At 43.4% G+C, this 13,457-nt stretch overlaps 1 protein-coding gene across 1 annotated transcript in view; it reads left to right on the plus strand.

Moving 5' to 3' along the window:
- Positions 1 to 364: 364 nt before the first annotated feature.
- Positions 365 to 13,457, plus strand: part of SLC26A6 (solute carrier family 26 member 6) — a 34,377-nt gene continuing 21,284 nt past the window's right edge. The window contains exons 1-8 of the mRNA XM_066612975.1: positions 365 to 492; positions 4,848 to 4,987; positions 5,678 to 5,788; positions 7,418 to 7,599; positions 9,491 to 9,655; positions 11,298 to 11,450; positions 12,283 to 12,362; positions 12,669 to 12,816. Coding sequence (XP_066469072.1) covers positions 365 to 492; positions 4,848 to 4,987; positions 5,678 to 5,788; positions 7,418 to 7,599; positions 9,491 to 9,655; positions 11,298 to 11,450; positions 12,283 to 12,362; positions 12,669 to 12,816 — 1,107 coding nt within the window. The remainder of the gene's footprint in view (positions 493 to 4,847; positions 4,988 to 5,677; positions 5,789 to 7,417; positions 7,600 to 9,490; positions 9,656 to 11,297; positions 11,451 to 12,282; positions 12,363 to 12,668; positions 12,817 to 13,457) is intronic.

Here is a 13,457-nt window from a genome sequence, read left to right on the forward strand (position 1 = left end):
GTTGTGAAGGAAACATGCCTTCAATCACACGCAATAATTTTTTTTATACAATCCTTTTCCAAAGCACTGAGAAAGTTGCAAGACATCCATTCATATATGCTTTCAAAGCATGGAGCTTGGGGTTTGGGGGGGCATATGTTTCTTCAGTTTTGAGTCTTTTGGAATATGCTTTGACTTCTTTCTCAGTTGCTATTTGAAGTTTTTTTTTACATAATGATAAATACAGTATGTATAATCAATATACTTGTTTATTTTAAATGCTGTGTTCCTTAGGACTACATTTCTAAAAGATACAAAGAGAAACTCTTTGGAGCAGACTTCATAAAAGCCAGACCACCAAGCAGGTGAGACCATTGCCAAGAAGATGGTGAACCAAGCGCAATGTGACCCTCCAGGACAGCACAGTGTGTTAAGTGAGGCTGACATAGAGAGGGTTGGCTTGAAAACCGAAGTTCCACCATCCTCCTTCTGTACCGAGATAAAGAAGATAAGGTATGGATTTTCTACAGCTCTCTACAATGATTGGTGAAAAGAGATATTATGGAACTTAAAGGGGTTGGGGAGAAAGAACTTAGAAGAATGTATCTTCAAAAGGAAGAGTGTTGTCCTTGCCAAGTCCTTGAATAGTGAGGGAAGAAAGGGCATGTTATAGATGTGATTAGTTCATGGTGGGTGAAACAGATCCTCCACCATTGCCTAGTGACCAGACCTGCCAAGTCCTGAAGCTGGTGGAATTTGGTCCTTCTGCCTCTTAATAAGAAGTCTGGCTGGGGTATGCCAGAGAGCAGTCATGTTCTTTGTGTGACTCTAGATGTGCATCTAATTGTGTAACATTGCTGGATTTGGGGGTGGGTGTTGTTTTCTCTTTGAATAGCCAGTGTGTTGCAAGGCCAAACAGCCACTCAAATAAGCAACTCAGAATGACTCGGTACACAAGGATGAAAGTTCACAGGCTTTTATTGAATTATATACAATTAGTCCATGGGACTCATGTCCAGATCATGGACCCTGTCTAAATGGTGGTCCTCAGTTTTATCCTTCACGATCCTTTGTCTGAAAATCCAGACTTCTCATTCGCTGAAGGTTTGATATCATAAATGGAGCTCAGTTTTTAATAGGACATTTGTATTGGCAACCTTCAGTCTCGAAAGACTATGGTATCGCGCTCTGAAAGGTGGTTCTGGCACAGCGTCTAGTGTGGCTGAAAAGGCCAATCCGGGAGTGGCAATCCCTTCCACACTGGGAGCAAGTGCAGTCTGTCCCTGGTCTGTCTCCCTGGCTATGGGCCTTCCTTCTTTGCCTCTTTGCCTTAGTCTGTTGGCCAAGTGTCTCTTCAAACTGGGAAAGGCCATGCTGCACAGCCTGCCTCCAAGCGGGCCGCTCAGAGGCCAGGGTTTCCCACTTGTTGAGGTCCACTCCTAAGGCCTTCAGATCCCTCTTGCAGATGTCCTTGTATCGCAGCTGTGGTCTACCTGTAGGGCGCTTTCCTTGCACGAGTTCTCTATAGAGGAAATCCTTTGGGATCCGCCCATCATCCATTCTCACGACATGACCAAGCCAACGCAGGCATCTCTGTTTCAGCAGTGCATCCAGATCATGGACCCTGTCTAAATGGTGGTCCTCAGTTTTATCCTTCACAATCCTTTGTCTGAAAATCCAGACTTCTCATTCGCTGAAGGTTTGAAATCATAAATGGAGCTCAATTTTTAATAGGACATAGATAAATACCATTTACATACAAGATGGAAAATAGGTGGGCAACAAGTGAGCAAAACCATTGATTGGCTCTTATTTACATACAGATGGGGTTTCATCTCAAAACTTTGCCAAAATTACACAATTTCCAACAATTTCCAAAACCAGTAGGGTTCACTGTAACATCATTTTATCCAACACTGAGCCCTGTTGCAAGGTTCAAAAGCAAACTCAGTAGGCAAGAGTGTTGATCGTCTGCAAGCTTTATTTCATTGCCAGCAACGGCCGTCTCAAGGGACTCCAGTTCAAAGCAGTGAGAGCAATTTTCCAATCTAAGCCTGTCCCTTATATTTCATTCCGGGTCCTTTGTTTGAGGAGTTTTACACTTTTCATTGGCTGGAGTCTGACATCATAGATGGGGCTTTCTCTGCATTGGCCAGAGATAGCTTTAAAACATTTGACTGGTGAGCTTCAAGTTACAGGTTTCAAATAAGGCAATACCATACATTTAAACATATAGAAAACTTTGTTTTCAAGTACCAGTAGAGTGCACTGTAACCTCAATTTTATTCAGAACTGGCCTTTTGGCATGTCTTTGGTATTTATTTCTTGGCATCCTTAACTTAGATGGCCTTGGCAAGAGCCACTTGTTTATCTCTTTATATTCCTTCTTTGTTTTTACTAGACACCGTGGGGCTCTTTGCCAACCTTTGTTAAACTAAGTCCTCTGACTTGCCTCTATTCCAGTTCTGATTCTATATGTAACCTGTTATCTTTTGAGTAACTTTCAAGGGATGTATAGTGGTATACTTTAATTTATTTAATACAAGACAAACCAAATTCTTATTGTAAAAAAGGATTTCTTTTAAGAAGTCTTTCCTCATTTAATTTTAACCAAATTACACCTCTGTGTTGTAGCCCAAACAGAGGCTCTTTATTGGATTTTTGCCTTATCTGTTTCTGACTGGTTTCTCCTTGTTTGTTAGAAAATCCTATTTTAAGCTGCCAGCAGATAACGCTGTCCTTGCTAAGGCATCTCCATCAAATGTTGCAAGTCCGTGTACTTTCCCTCTTGTTTTGCCCGGATGCTGCTGCCAAGTCTCTCTGAGATACTACTCCCTTTTTCAAATTCTGCAAGACTTGGAGTTCTCAAGGTCTACAGAAATATAGGCTTTGCAAATGCTTTTGCCAAGACAAGTGTGTTATCTTTGAGAAGTTGTTTTTTCCCACATTCCGAGTCTCCCTGTGAGATAGACCTTTGTTTTTAGCTGGAAATAGCTTTTCACCTTTCTATGTATTTTTATGATTTTATTAAACATTTTAAAGAGTTAAAACTCACTTCTAAAGCTACTACATATAATACCTTCTAAATAGCTCTCTTAGTGTTTCTTTTGGTTTAAGGAAGCTTGAAAGAATCATGTTTTAAACTGCAAACTGCTTCTCTGTTTACAAGCAGGGAGCTCAAGATGGGAAATTCCAGCTTAAGATGGGTTGGATAAGCTCTTATCTCACCAGATGCCTTGGTATGCTGCCAAAAGCTTCCCTTGCTAATTTTAGCAAAAGCTGTCTGCCTCAGCGGTTTCAGGCCTGCATCAGGCAGAGACAGAGATGTGATTTTTAAGTTTCCAAGCTGCCAAGCACTTAGGCTTTTTAAACATATGCTCTAATGATTTGTTTTAAACTAATAATTTGTTCTATAGCATAGCATAGCATAAATGGCTTCCATTACCTTGTATTACCCCTACTCACATTAATTAATCTAATTATGGACCTCTTTGAGAAAATAAGTTTTCATACCATCCCTATTAAAGAGAACACACAAACACTTAAATATGGGTGTAAAGACCCTAATTTGGCAAAACTTCTAACCCATTTATTGACTTTTATTTCCTTAAACCCCTTTTAATTAAATGGTTTTGCTTATGCTACTCATCTGCATCTTCTCTTCTGGGTTTAGTATATTTCCTGTGTGAACTAATCTTTTAAACTTCCTTTTAACACTTTCACTATATATTTCTATATAACTATTATGACTAGTTATTGATATTGAGGGCTCTATGACTTTTAAGGCTTCAGCTAGTTTTTGGTGACCTTCCTACACTCCAACACTTCCGAGCTAATAGCACTCTGCATATGGAATTTCCCCCGACAACTCCCTGCTCTCTTAACCTTCAAACACATTACATAAAACTAAACTGCTTTCTTTGCACTAACCCCCCTCTCTTATCTCAGATTCACACACAGACTCTTTCTTGTTTACTGTCTAGCTGTTCTGAACTCCCTTCTGCTAATGTCTGCCCTTGCCAAAAGCAGCCCGTTAGCATCGCTGTTGCCCTACTCCTTTCTAAAGTCATAAATGTATCACTTCTGTGAAAATAACCAATCCCCAAAATACCTTCTTTCAAGCAACTTGTCTCGTTTGATTTTTAGCCGGAAAGGCCTTTAGAATCAGGCAGTTAAAACTTCTTATGCTATAGCAGTGTGATTTTTCAAGCTGGTTAGTATTTGTTTCTATAAATCAGGTAGCTCTCTCCCTTCTTATGCATTTACTATAGAATTAAACTAATTCTTAGTACTTTGTTTATACTCTATTGGGCTATCCAGGTCTAGGGTCAAAGGTCACCTTGCCTCAAGTGGAGTGTGTGAATCACTGTGAGGGAGTGAGAGGCTTTAGTACTTTGCATCCACTGTGGTTTTGATGCTGATAGGCCCCTCTCTACACACACATTATTCTTAGTTGGGAAAAAAAGTACTGTAACTTCAATTGGCTTTCATTTGAAAGGTTTTATTTTTCAACTAAAAATAGTATTCAGGCGGAACATAATCAGGATTAAAACCATGGCAGGGGCTATGTACTAAAGCCCTCTGTTGCAGCTTCACTATGTTTTGCAGCCCCCTCTTTAATTTCAAAAGAACCCCCCCCCCCCAAAAAAAATATAGCAATATTGTGTTTAGGCACAACAATATTGTGCTTAAAATTTAGGCACACATCTAGTGTGATCCTTAAAAGGCGTCAATTGATCGATCAGATAGATATAGTGTATATCTAATGTGACAGAACCAACTCCCAGGTCTCCCACTGTACCTCCAGCCCCACTGCAATGAAGACCCTGCTTCTCTCTGAGACATGCCTTTCCTCGTCTCCTTTCCAGATGTTCGTGTTCAGTTGCCAAGTCCTTGCTGTTCAAGTACATTCCCATTCTGCGCTGGCTGCCTCGATATCCAGTCAAGGAATGGTTGATCGGGGACATCATCTCAGGGTTTAGTGTGGGAATCATGCACCTTCCCCAGGGTAAGCTCTTGGGGATTATTTTGTGCATCAGTCCTCAAGTTCCAGAAAGCACAGCTCCTTCTAAGCACATTGGTGGCTGATTGGACAGGCAGCCATTAATTCCTCACCCTAGGTTTGGAGAGCAAGAGGTATCTCAAGTCCCTCTGAGGCCATTCTGAGTATAGGGTTGATGGTGTCTGTCTGGGTCCTTGTGGCCAATAGTAAAGCAGGTGTGCCATCTTTCTGATCAGTTGTGCTTACCTTTCCTGTCTTTGTGCTATGCAATGAGATAGAGGAGGCACTGGATCCTGGATGCAGAAGTGATTGCTGAAATCTAACAGCAATCTGCCTGTGATTCTGGTTATAGCAAGAGCTGGCCCATGAAAGAGCTGACTGAAGTGGTTGCCTTATGCAGTAGGTTGGTGAGGGGACACACGCACTTGCCTGCATTGCTTCTCCTGCTTCCTGGATTGAAAAAGGACAAGGGCTATAAAGCTGAAAAGGTTGCATGCAGGAGAGGAGAGGGGTGGGTCTGATGCTGTATCTAAAGATAGGCTAGTAAGTAAGTACAGAAAATGGAAGGGGGCCAGGTAACCTTCATGGATGAACAAAACTAAAGAGAGGGCAGGTGGAGTACGTGCGGGGGGGGTAGAATGGAGTATGTGTTTTGAGACAGTATTTCTCTGGTAACTTCTCCTTTGTTTTGCCTAGGTTTGGCCTATGCACTTTTGGCAGGGCTGCCTCCTGTTCTTGGCTTGTATACAGCCTTCTATCCCGTCCTGATCTATTTCTTCTTTGGTACATCTAGACACATCTCTGTGGGTGAGCAGAGGGTGCTGAAACAAGAGGTCTTGTCAGGTTGTGCGCTATTCTTGCACTGCGTAGGAGACTTGCACCCGATCCTAACTCCCCTAACTCCCTGTGTGGTGATTCAGTGGCACCAACGCAACTGCCGCTGCATCCTGCAGAAGTGCTTTGGCCTCCTTGTGGGTCTCCCTGTGGGTCTACTTGGATCTGTGCCAGCGATATAACTGGTGCAAGTTCCTGTGGACCTGTGAATGTGCACTGGGCCTGGGATGGAAGTTAGCATTTAGTGGGCACCACTGCTGGTGAACCCACTTCCTTCTTGGGCCCAACACGCCCTCCTACCCCCCCCCAGTTGCCATTCCATTCTGTCCACCCTACCTCTCTTCCACTTCCAACATGCTCTTACCTGTGGTGGCAGGCAGCAAGTGCCAGAAAGTGCATTGTGCTGCTGAAACACTCATTCTGGCAGCATAAAGTGCTAGTAGAATTGAGCTGTCATTGCATTCAAGACAATATTCTGACATTCAGGGTGGCTCAGTTGCTTCACATAGCCCATCTGCCATCTCAAACCCAGAGTTTAGTGTGGTATATGGGGGCAGGTCCTTCTTATTAACGTGCCGTTAAAGGTAGGCAACTGGAATTCCTCAACCCAGTGTTCTTCGACATATCCATGCCACAACCCCAATAAACAAGCAAATAAATAATGTAAGTAAGTATGTAAATATGAGCCTGGGACCCCACCACTGATCCTGCCCCCCTCCTAGGACCTGATTTGCCCACTCCTGCCTCCATTGCTGCCAGGGTGTATCCAGTGTTTGTGTTGTGGGGAGGGGGGGCCATGAGCACTACCTTAACTGAGAAAGGCCTTCCCAGGTCATCTCTTTGGAGCTCCCAAAAAGTGACCCCCTTCCTCAGTGGCCACTGGGCCTGGCCACCAGGTCAGGGACCCCAGCCTTTCTGGCCACATGGCTCGCCTGAGGACTTGTGAGACCTCGGCCAGCCAGAATATCAACCAGGCATGATTTTGCTGCTGACCCCCCACCAGAGGGCGTTCCCCTGGTGCCCAACTTTGCTCCCTCATCCCAGCAGGCACCCTTCCCCACCGGCACGAAAGTTTGGGGAGCCACACACTCACGGCCTTCCCTTGGATATGCCCCTGATTGCAGTCCACCCCCCGCTGTCACCTGCCCAGTTTCCCCCATCTGTTGTGTCTTTACAAACCTGTGAGGTAGCAGCTTGAACAGGGCTGGCCTTAGGAGCTGTGGGGCAAGACAGCAAGAAGAAGCTGTACAGGATTATATCAAGAACTCATTTTTTGATAAGGCAGTACCATTATTGGACTGGATCCAAGACCTGTCTTACTCAGGCTTTGAAAGGTTGCCACAGCCCAACTGGGATTGTGACTCACAGACTGAAGAACACTGCTCTTGCCCTAAAAGTGGGCAAGAGCTTGATTCTTAATTTGCCCTAGAAATGCAATTCCTTCAGCCCATGTTTGCCATCCTCATGTGAATGGATAGTCAGATATCAAACCCATCTCTATGGCAAAAGAAGACTTATTCTTCTGGACCTACAAGATCAGATGAGTCAGACACATCAGAAGGACCTGATTCCTTGGCCCAAGCCTATCTGTCTTTCCCGCAGGCCCATTTGCAGTCATCTCTGTGATGATTGGGAGTGTGACAGATTCACTGGAACCATCTGAAAACTATATGGAAATGGTGGAAATCAATGGTACAAATACAACATTTGTCAATGAGACCCGGAGGGATGCTGCCAGGGTGGAGCTGGTGACTGCACTCACCTTCTTGGTGGGCATATTTCAGGTGAGTGGGTCAAAAAGTGTACAAGGATGCTGAATTCCCTTCAGTTGTGTTTGTTAAAGAAACCCTCTCTGGAGCCCACCAAGTCTTGGATCATTTTCAACCTGCCTCTATCTTGCTTGGGGGCAAGTAATTGAACAGGTAGTGGCAACCCAGCTCCAGGTTTTCCTGGATAATACTAATTACCTGGATGCTTTTGAATCTGGTTTTAGGCTTGGTTTGGGAACTCGGACAGCTTTGGTCACCTTTGTACACTACCTGTCAATAATTAGGGGAGTGCAAACCTGCTAATTCTACTGACTCTCTCAGTGGCTTCAATTGCCATTGACTACAGTATCCCTGAAGGTCACCTGACAGAGATATGCTTAGTAGGTACTGTATTACAGTGGTACTGCTCTTACTTGTCAGGTAGGTTTCAGGAAGCAGCAATTGGAGGACTGTTGCTTAGCCCCTTGGACATTGACCCACAGGTCTAACAAGACCGCGCAGTTGATTCTCCTGCTTAATAGCCTATTACAGTTACAGCCTAATCCTACCTAAATCCTTGTGTGGCAGTGCACATCAGGCCTGGAAAGAGGGTCACAATTCAGTGCACACCGCTGCTGCAGAAACTGCCCCCTCTCAGGCCTGTTTCAAATACAGGTGAGGAAAGGCACATCAGGCCTGGAAAGAGGGTCACAATTCAGTGCACACCGCTGCTGCAGAAACAGCCCCCTCTCAGGCCTGTTTCAAATACAGGTGTTTCAAACCCTTGGTGAGGGTTCCAAGGCTGGAAAGGCTGTGTTATCCAGTTCTCTTTTCCAGTCCTTTCCTACCTTTGATTTTCCTAATGCACATAATAATAATAATAATAATAATAATAATAATAATAATAATAATAATAATAATAATAACTTTATTTCTATCCCGCCCTTCTCCCCAAAGGGACCCAGGGCAGCTAACAACATATAAAACAGATTAAAACATAATTTCACAAACAGATAAAAACACATTAAAAAAACACATTAGCAGAACCCCTAAAAACAGTAGTCAGATAAAAGTCAGAATAAAACAGCATAAAACAGCAGTACTTAGAAGAATCAAGCCTGTAGAAAGCAACTAAAAGATGTATAAAAGATGTTAAAAAGGCCATGAAGTCAGAAGGCTTGATTAAACAACAAGGTCTTCAGGCCTCTCCGAAAAGTCTCCAGAGAGGGAGCCATTCTCAAGTCAAGGGGAAGGGAGTTCCACAACGTTGGTGCCACTACTGAGAAGGCCCTATTTCTTGCCGCCACCCCACGTACCTCCTTAGGCGGCGGCGCTTGTAAAAAGGCCTTCTCTGATGACCTGAGAGGACGAGCCGGATTGTACGGGAGTAGGCGATCTCTAAGATAGCCTGGCCCAGAGCAGTATAGGCCTTGGGACCATTAGATCAAGTATGCATGTCTGTTCTGATACCAAGTTTGATTATCACTGGAAGACACTTCTTAAGTCACTCTATGGGCCCATATATTTGCAAAGGTTATGTTGGAATCAGAGCCATGAGGCCAACTGAAGCAGTTGTCTCAGGCAGTAGATTGAGAGAGGAATTTCAGTCCACCTACTTGCTTCCACTGCTCCTTTTTCTCCTTCCACTCCATGAATTGGATGTGAAAAAGGAAATGTGGAAGGGAGAAGAGTACTGAGTGAGAACATTGGAGAGTGAGAGGAGCAGAGGCTGGGACATCACATAAGAGGGGCAGCATTTGGCATGCCATCTCAGGCATCAGGAGTTCTTGGACTGGAACAAGTTATCCAAACAACTTTTTTTCAGTTCCGCCATGACCCAGAGACCTAACAGAGGGACCTTAGGAGAGAATCCTTGTAGAGAAATATGGATCTCAGGCTGTTGTTCTCCCTGCTGGTCTTTTATTAGATTGCCCTGGGCCTGCTGCAGTTTGGCTTTGTGGCCACCTACCTTTCAGAACCCTTGGTGCGAGGTTACACCACAGCTGCCTCTATCCAGGTGCTCATCTCCCAGCTGAAATATGTCTTTGGTGTGCCACTGAAGGAGTATTCGGGTCCATTGTCATTAATCTATGTAAGTATTGCTGAACCTGGGATAAAGCGCATAAGAAAGGAGTCGAAGAGTGTTCATAATCCCTTATGTGTTTATCTTCCTCCCTTCCTTAACCATTTTCAAGTAAGCATTCACGTGTGCATTTGTTTGTATAGTGCAAGTTCTCTCATGTCACAGATAGATGTAGGAAACACCACCAGAATTTCTGGAAGTCACATAATGGAAAGTAGCACAGGTGAAGTCCTACCATCTGTCTTCCTCCTTCAATGCTTGCAAATGCCATGATGGTTTTAATACCTCGAGTTCTGCAATTAGTTGTTGATGGCAGATTGCCTCCTGTATCCTCCAGAGAAAACAATCTGGATTTTTTGTTCTTTGTGGCATCAGCTATGTTTGGTAGGTCATAGAGAAGAGATTCATGTATTGTGTAAGAGATTCTGAATCCCAACATAACAGTGTCATGGTGTTTTTCATATGTTCCAGTTGTTGCTACCACCAGGGACAGTCCCATTTTTCTGGTACCTGAAAAGATCCTTCCTGCATGCACATTTACATTAAGTGGGATAGTGGTAAATTTTAGAGTACAGGAGCTCATTATGACATCGGAAGGCATTTCTTCCAATGATAGCTTCCCCATAGTTGTGCCCCACTAAGAATATACTACAAAAAAAAAAAACACAAACATTTAAAGCAAAAGTATAAAAATTGAAAAATAGGATACAAAAATATCCCAAATATATAAAGAGCGATTGTGATGCGTGTTTACACAGAAATAAATCTCACTGTGTTTAGTAGGACTTACTTCCAGGTAAATTTGCATAGGATTGTAACCTTAGTATACTATGAGCTACATACTCTCTCTCGGTTAGCCCAATAGTAGGTGAGGCTACTACCTTCAGACCCTGTTTATACAATATCCAGAGGCATCCGCTTTATCACTGTGGGAAATCAGGATGCTAGGCATGATGAACCTTGGCCTGATCCAACAGCACTCTTCCGGTGTTCATCCAAAAATTTGATTCCCCCACCTGAAGCCTGAACTGGTAGAGTTTGTCCTATCATTTCATTCCAACCTCATTCTGTGGCATGTGTAGATCAAGCCTCAGCTTCAAGCTATCAAATGCTGAGAAGCAAATTCATGCATGTGAAAACCAGCCCTAGATTCCTATAGGAGACTCCAGGTTACAGTGAGGTTGCCAGCTTTGCCAACCCTCCGTGACTGGCTTCAGTTCTCCACAGGAATCGGCATCAATCTCCACTTGACTGCTAAAAGTAATCTTAGATATTTTAACAGAGCCTCTGGAACTTTCCAGTGTGACATCATGTTGGAAAAAACAATATCCAGAAATAAGTTCAGTCAGAGCTGGCAGCCTTAGATTGCAGAGAGGATATCAGTGAACATAGGGATTCTCAGGGTAGTCACTTGCTAGGGTTGCAACTCAGACCAGATGGAGAGGGACAGGTTTTCAGCAGAGTTTGGGATATTGACAACACTGAATCATACCAAAAAGCATTTCAGTTATCTGCTGCTTCTGCTATGCACCAGACGGGATGTTCCCAGGAAAAAAAATGAAAGTCACTTTCCTCTTTGTGTTTGAGTTGTTTCTTAACATGCTGACTCATAATTACTCCCTGTCCTTTGCTCTTTCTCTTTTTCCTACAGACCTTGGTAGAAATTTGCGCAAGATTGCCACAGACCAATGTGGGCACTTTGGTCACTGCCTTGATTGCCATGGTTTTCATTCTTCTTGTGAAGATTCTCAATGACAAATTGGGCAAGAAACTCCCTGTCCCTATCCCTGTTGAACTTCTCACGGTAATGGACAATGACCAGCAGAGTTTCCAGATCTTTTGCTTTTTAATATTTCCCCCCTTTGCAATTGTCTCTTTATAGCCTTCGATCATCCATAGATTACAGTCCTTGTTCATTGTACAAGAGACACAAAGTTCTCTCCATGATTTGGGAAGGCTCTATTCAGTAGTTTGCCTCGTATTTGTATAGTTACCATCCAATAGTGCTATTCCCACTTTAAAAAAAATAGGATAGGCTGCCTGCTCTGAAAGTGACCAATATTCAGTTTACTTACGGCCCTTTGAAGATACTGGATCTGCCTTATCTGGAAAGATTTGACTCTGGTTTTGTCTTGTTCAGAGCATTCTATTTCTCTCTAGATTAGCCAATGTGGTCCAATGTGGGTCAGCATTCAGATTTGGTTGTCAGTCTTTGGCTGTTGGAGACAAGAAGTAGCAGAGCCAATAATTCAATCCTCCTGACTTTAAATGTAACCATTTCATGTAGACACACTGAAGCCAGCCCTTATAGCCTTTCATGTCTGGATTATTCTCTCTGGTGAAAAATTTTGATCAGGATGAGATTTTAGCTGGGTAAAGATGGTGGTCCATGTGAAGGAACCCACTGCCCTCATCCCCTCCACAGCACCAAATGAAATCCCTGGCCTTCTTATTTCCATAGACTGAGACTGAGTTTTCTTCTGACTCTTTCTCTGAGAGTTAGTAAGACTTAGAATGCTGTAACCATTGCCTGATATGGTCATCTCCCAGGCTTGCCACGGCTGGCATTGAAAGCTAAAGACATTGCTGTTTAAAAGTGAAATCTCACCTTGTCTCACTCAACCATATCTTTTCAGATTATTTTATCCACAGTGATCTTCTCCTTTGCCGACCTGAGCAGGTTTGAGATTAGCAACGTGGGTGACATCCCCAGTGGGTGAGTGCTTCTTGCTGCTTCCTGTAAGTCCCTTGATTTGACATTGACCATGCTGACTTATTTCAAGACTTGTGGGAGCCTCATTCCTACCAAGTTTCCTTAATGCCAAGTCAGAATGATGAACCTGGGACCTTCTGCATGTGCTGTACCACTGCGCTTTCCTCAGCCCAAGGAGGGAAGAACAGAAGCCTTGTGCTGTGGAACAGCCCTCATGGCAGAAAAGATAGCCTAATGCCCAGAGCAGTCTTGTCCTGGGTTGTCTGTAGACCAGAAACACCTGATTGCAACTGTGTTTCTTTACTGTAGGATGAGACCCCCCGAGGCCCCCAATGTGAACTACTTTGAGAGAATTGTAGGAAATGCTTTTGCCATCGCTATGGTTGGCTATGTCATTTGTATCTCGCTTGGCAAGACCTTTGGCCTCAAGCATGGCTACAGTGTGGACAGCAACCAGGTAAGGATCTTTTTTTTTTTATCCCCTTGTCCTTTCTCTCTTAGCATTACCCTCCATTCAAATTTGTTGTCTATACACTCTTCTTCTGACTTCTAAGAAACGAGAGATGGCCTCGCTCAGTCTCATCTTCATTTTGTGGAAAGGTGGGATTGAGCAGAGGAGACTGTAGAACTGTGAAGGATGGTAGAGACACAAGCACGTGGTATAGAAACACTTGCAAAAGTTGTTATAGTGGGATATTATTCCTGATAATTGACATTCATGGGGCATATCTTGGGACTTTGGCCTGTGGTATGGTCATCAAACATTAAGCACAATAAGTGAAGCTATTGTAAAGCCAGTGTTCTGCTGAGTCAGTGTGAGTCAGCTCAACATTTAAGTTCAATCAATGAAATAATTATGCCTTTCACTGGAACTCTGGGAATTGTTGGGTGTAATCTGGATCTTATAACCGGATTGGGCGTTCAGCAGTTAAGTGATTGTTTGTAGGATCAGGGGCCACTTATCTAAGTAAGGCCTTAGCTTAAATTAGTATCTAATAGTATTACATCATTCCATTTATTATTAACTCCATGCATGAACCCTCATTAATTATCAATTGATTATATTCTTGTCTAATACTATGATACTATGGAACTGGA

The sequence above is a fragment of the Tiliqua scincoides genome, chromosome 2, assembly GCF_035046505.1.
Source record: "Tiliqua scincoides isolate rTilSci1 chromosome 2, rTilSci1.hap2, whole genome shotgun sequence".
Classification (NCBI taxonomy): domain Eukaryota; kingdom Metazoa; phylum Chordata; class Lepidosauria; order Squamata; family Scincidae; genus Tiliqua; species Tiliqua scincoides.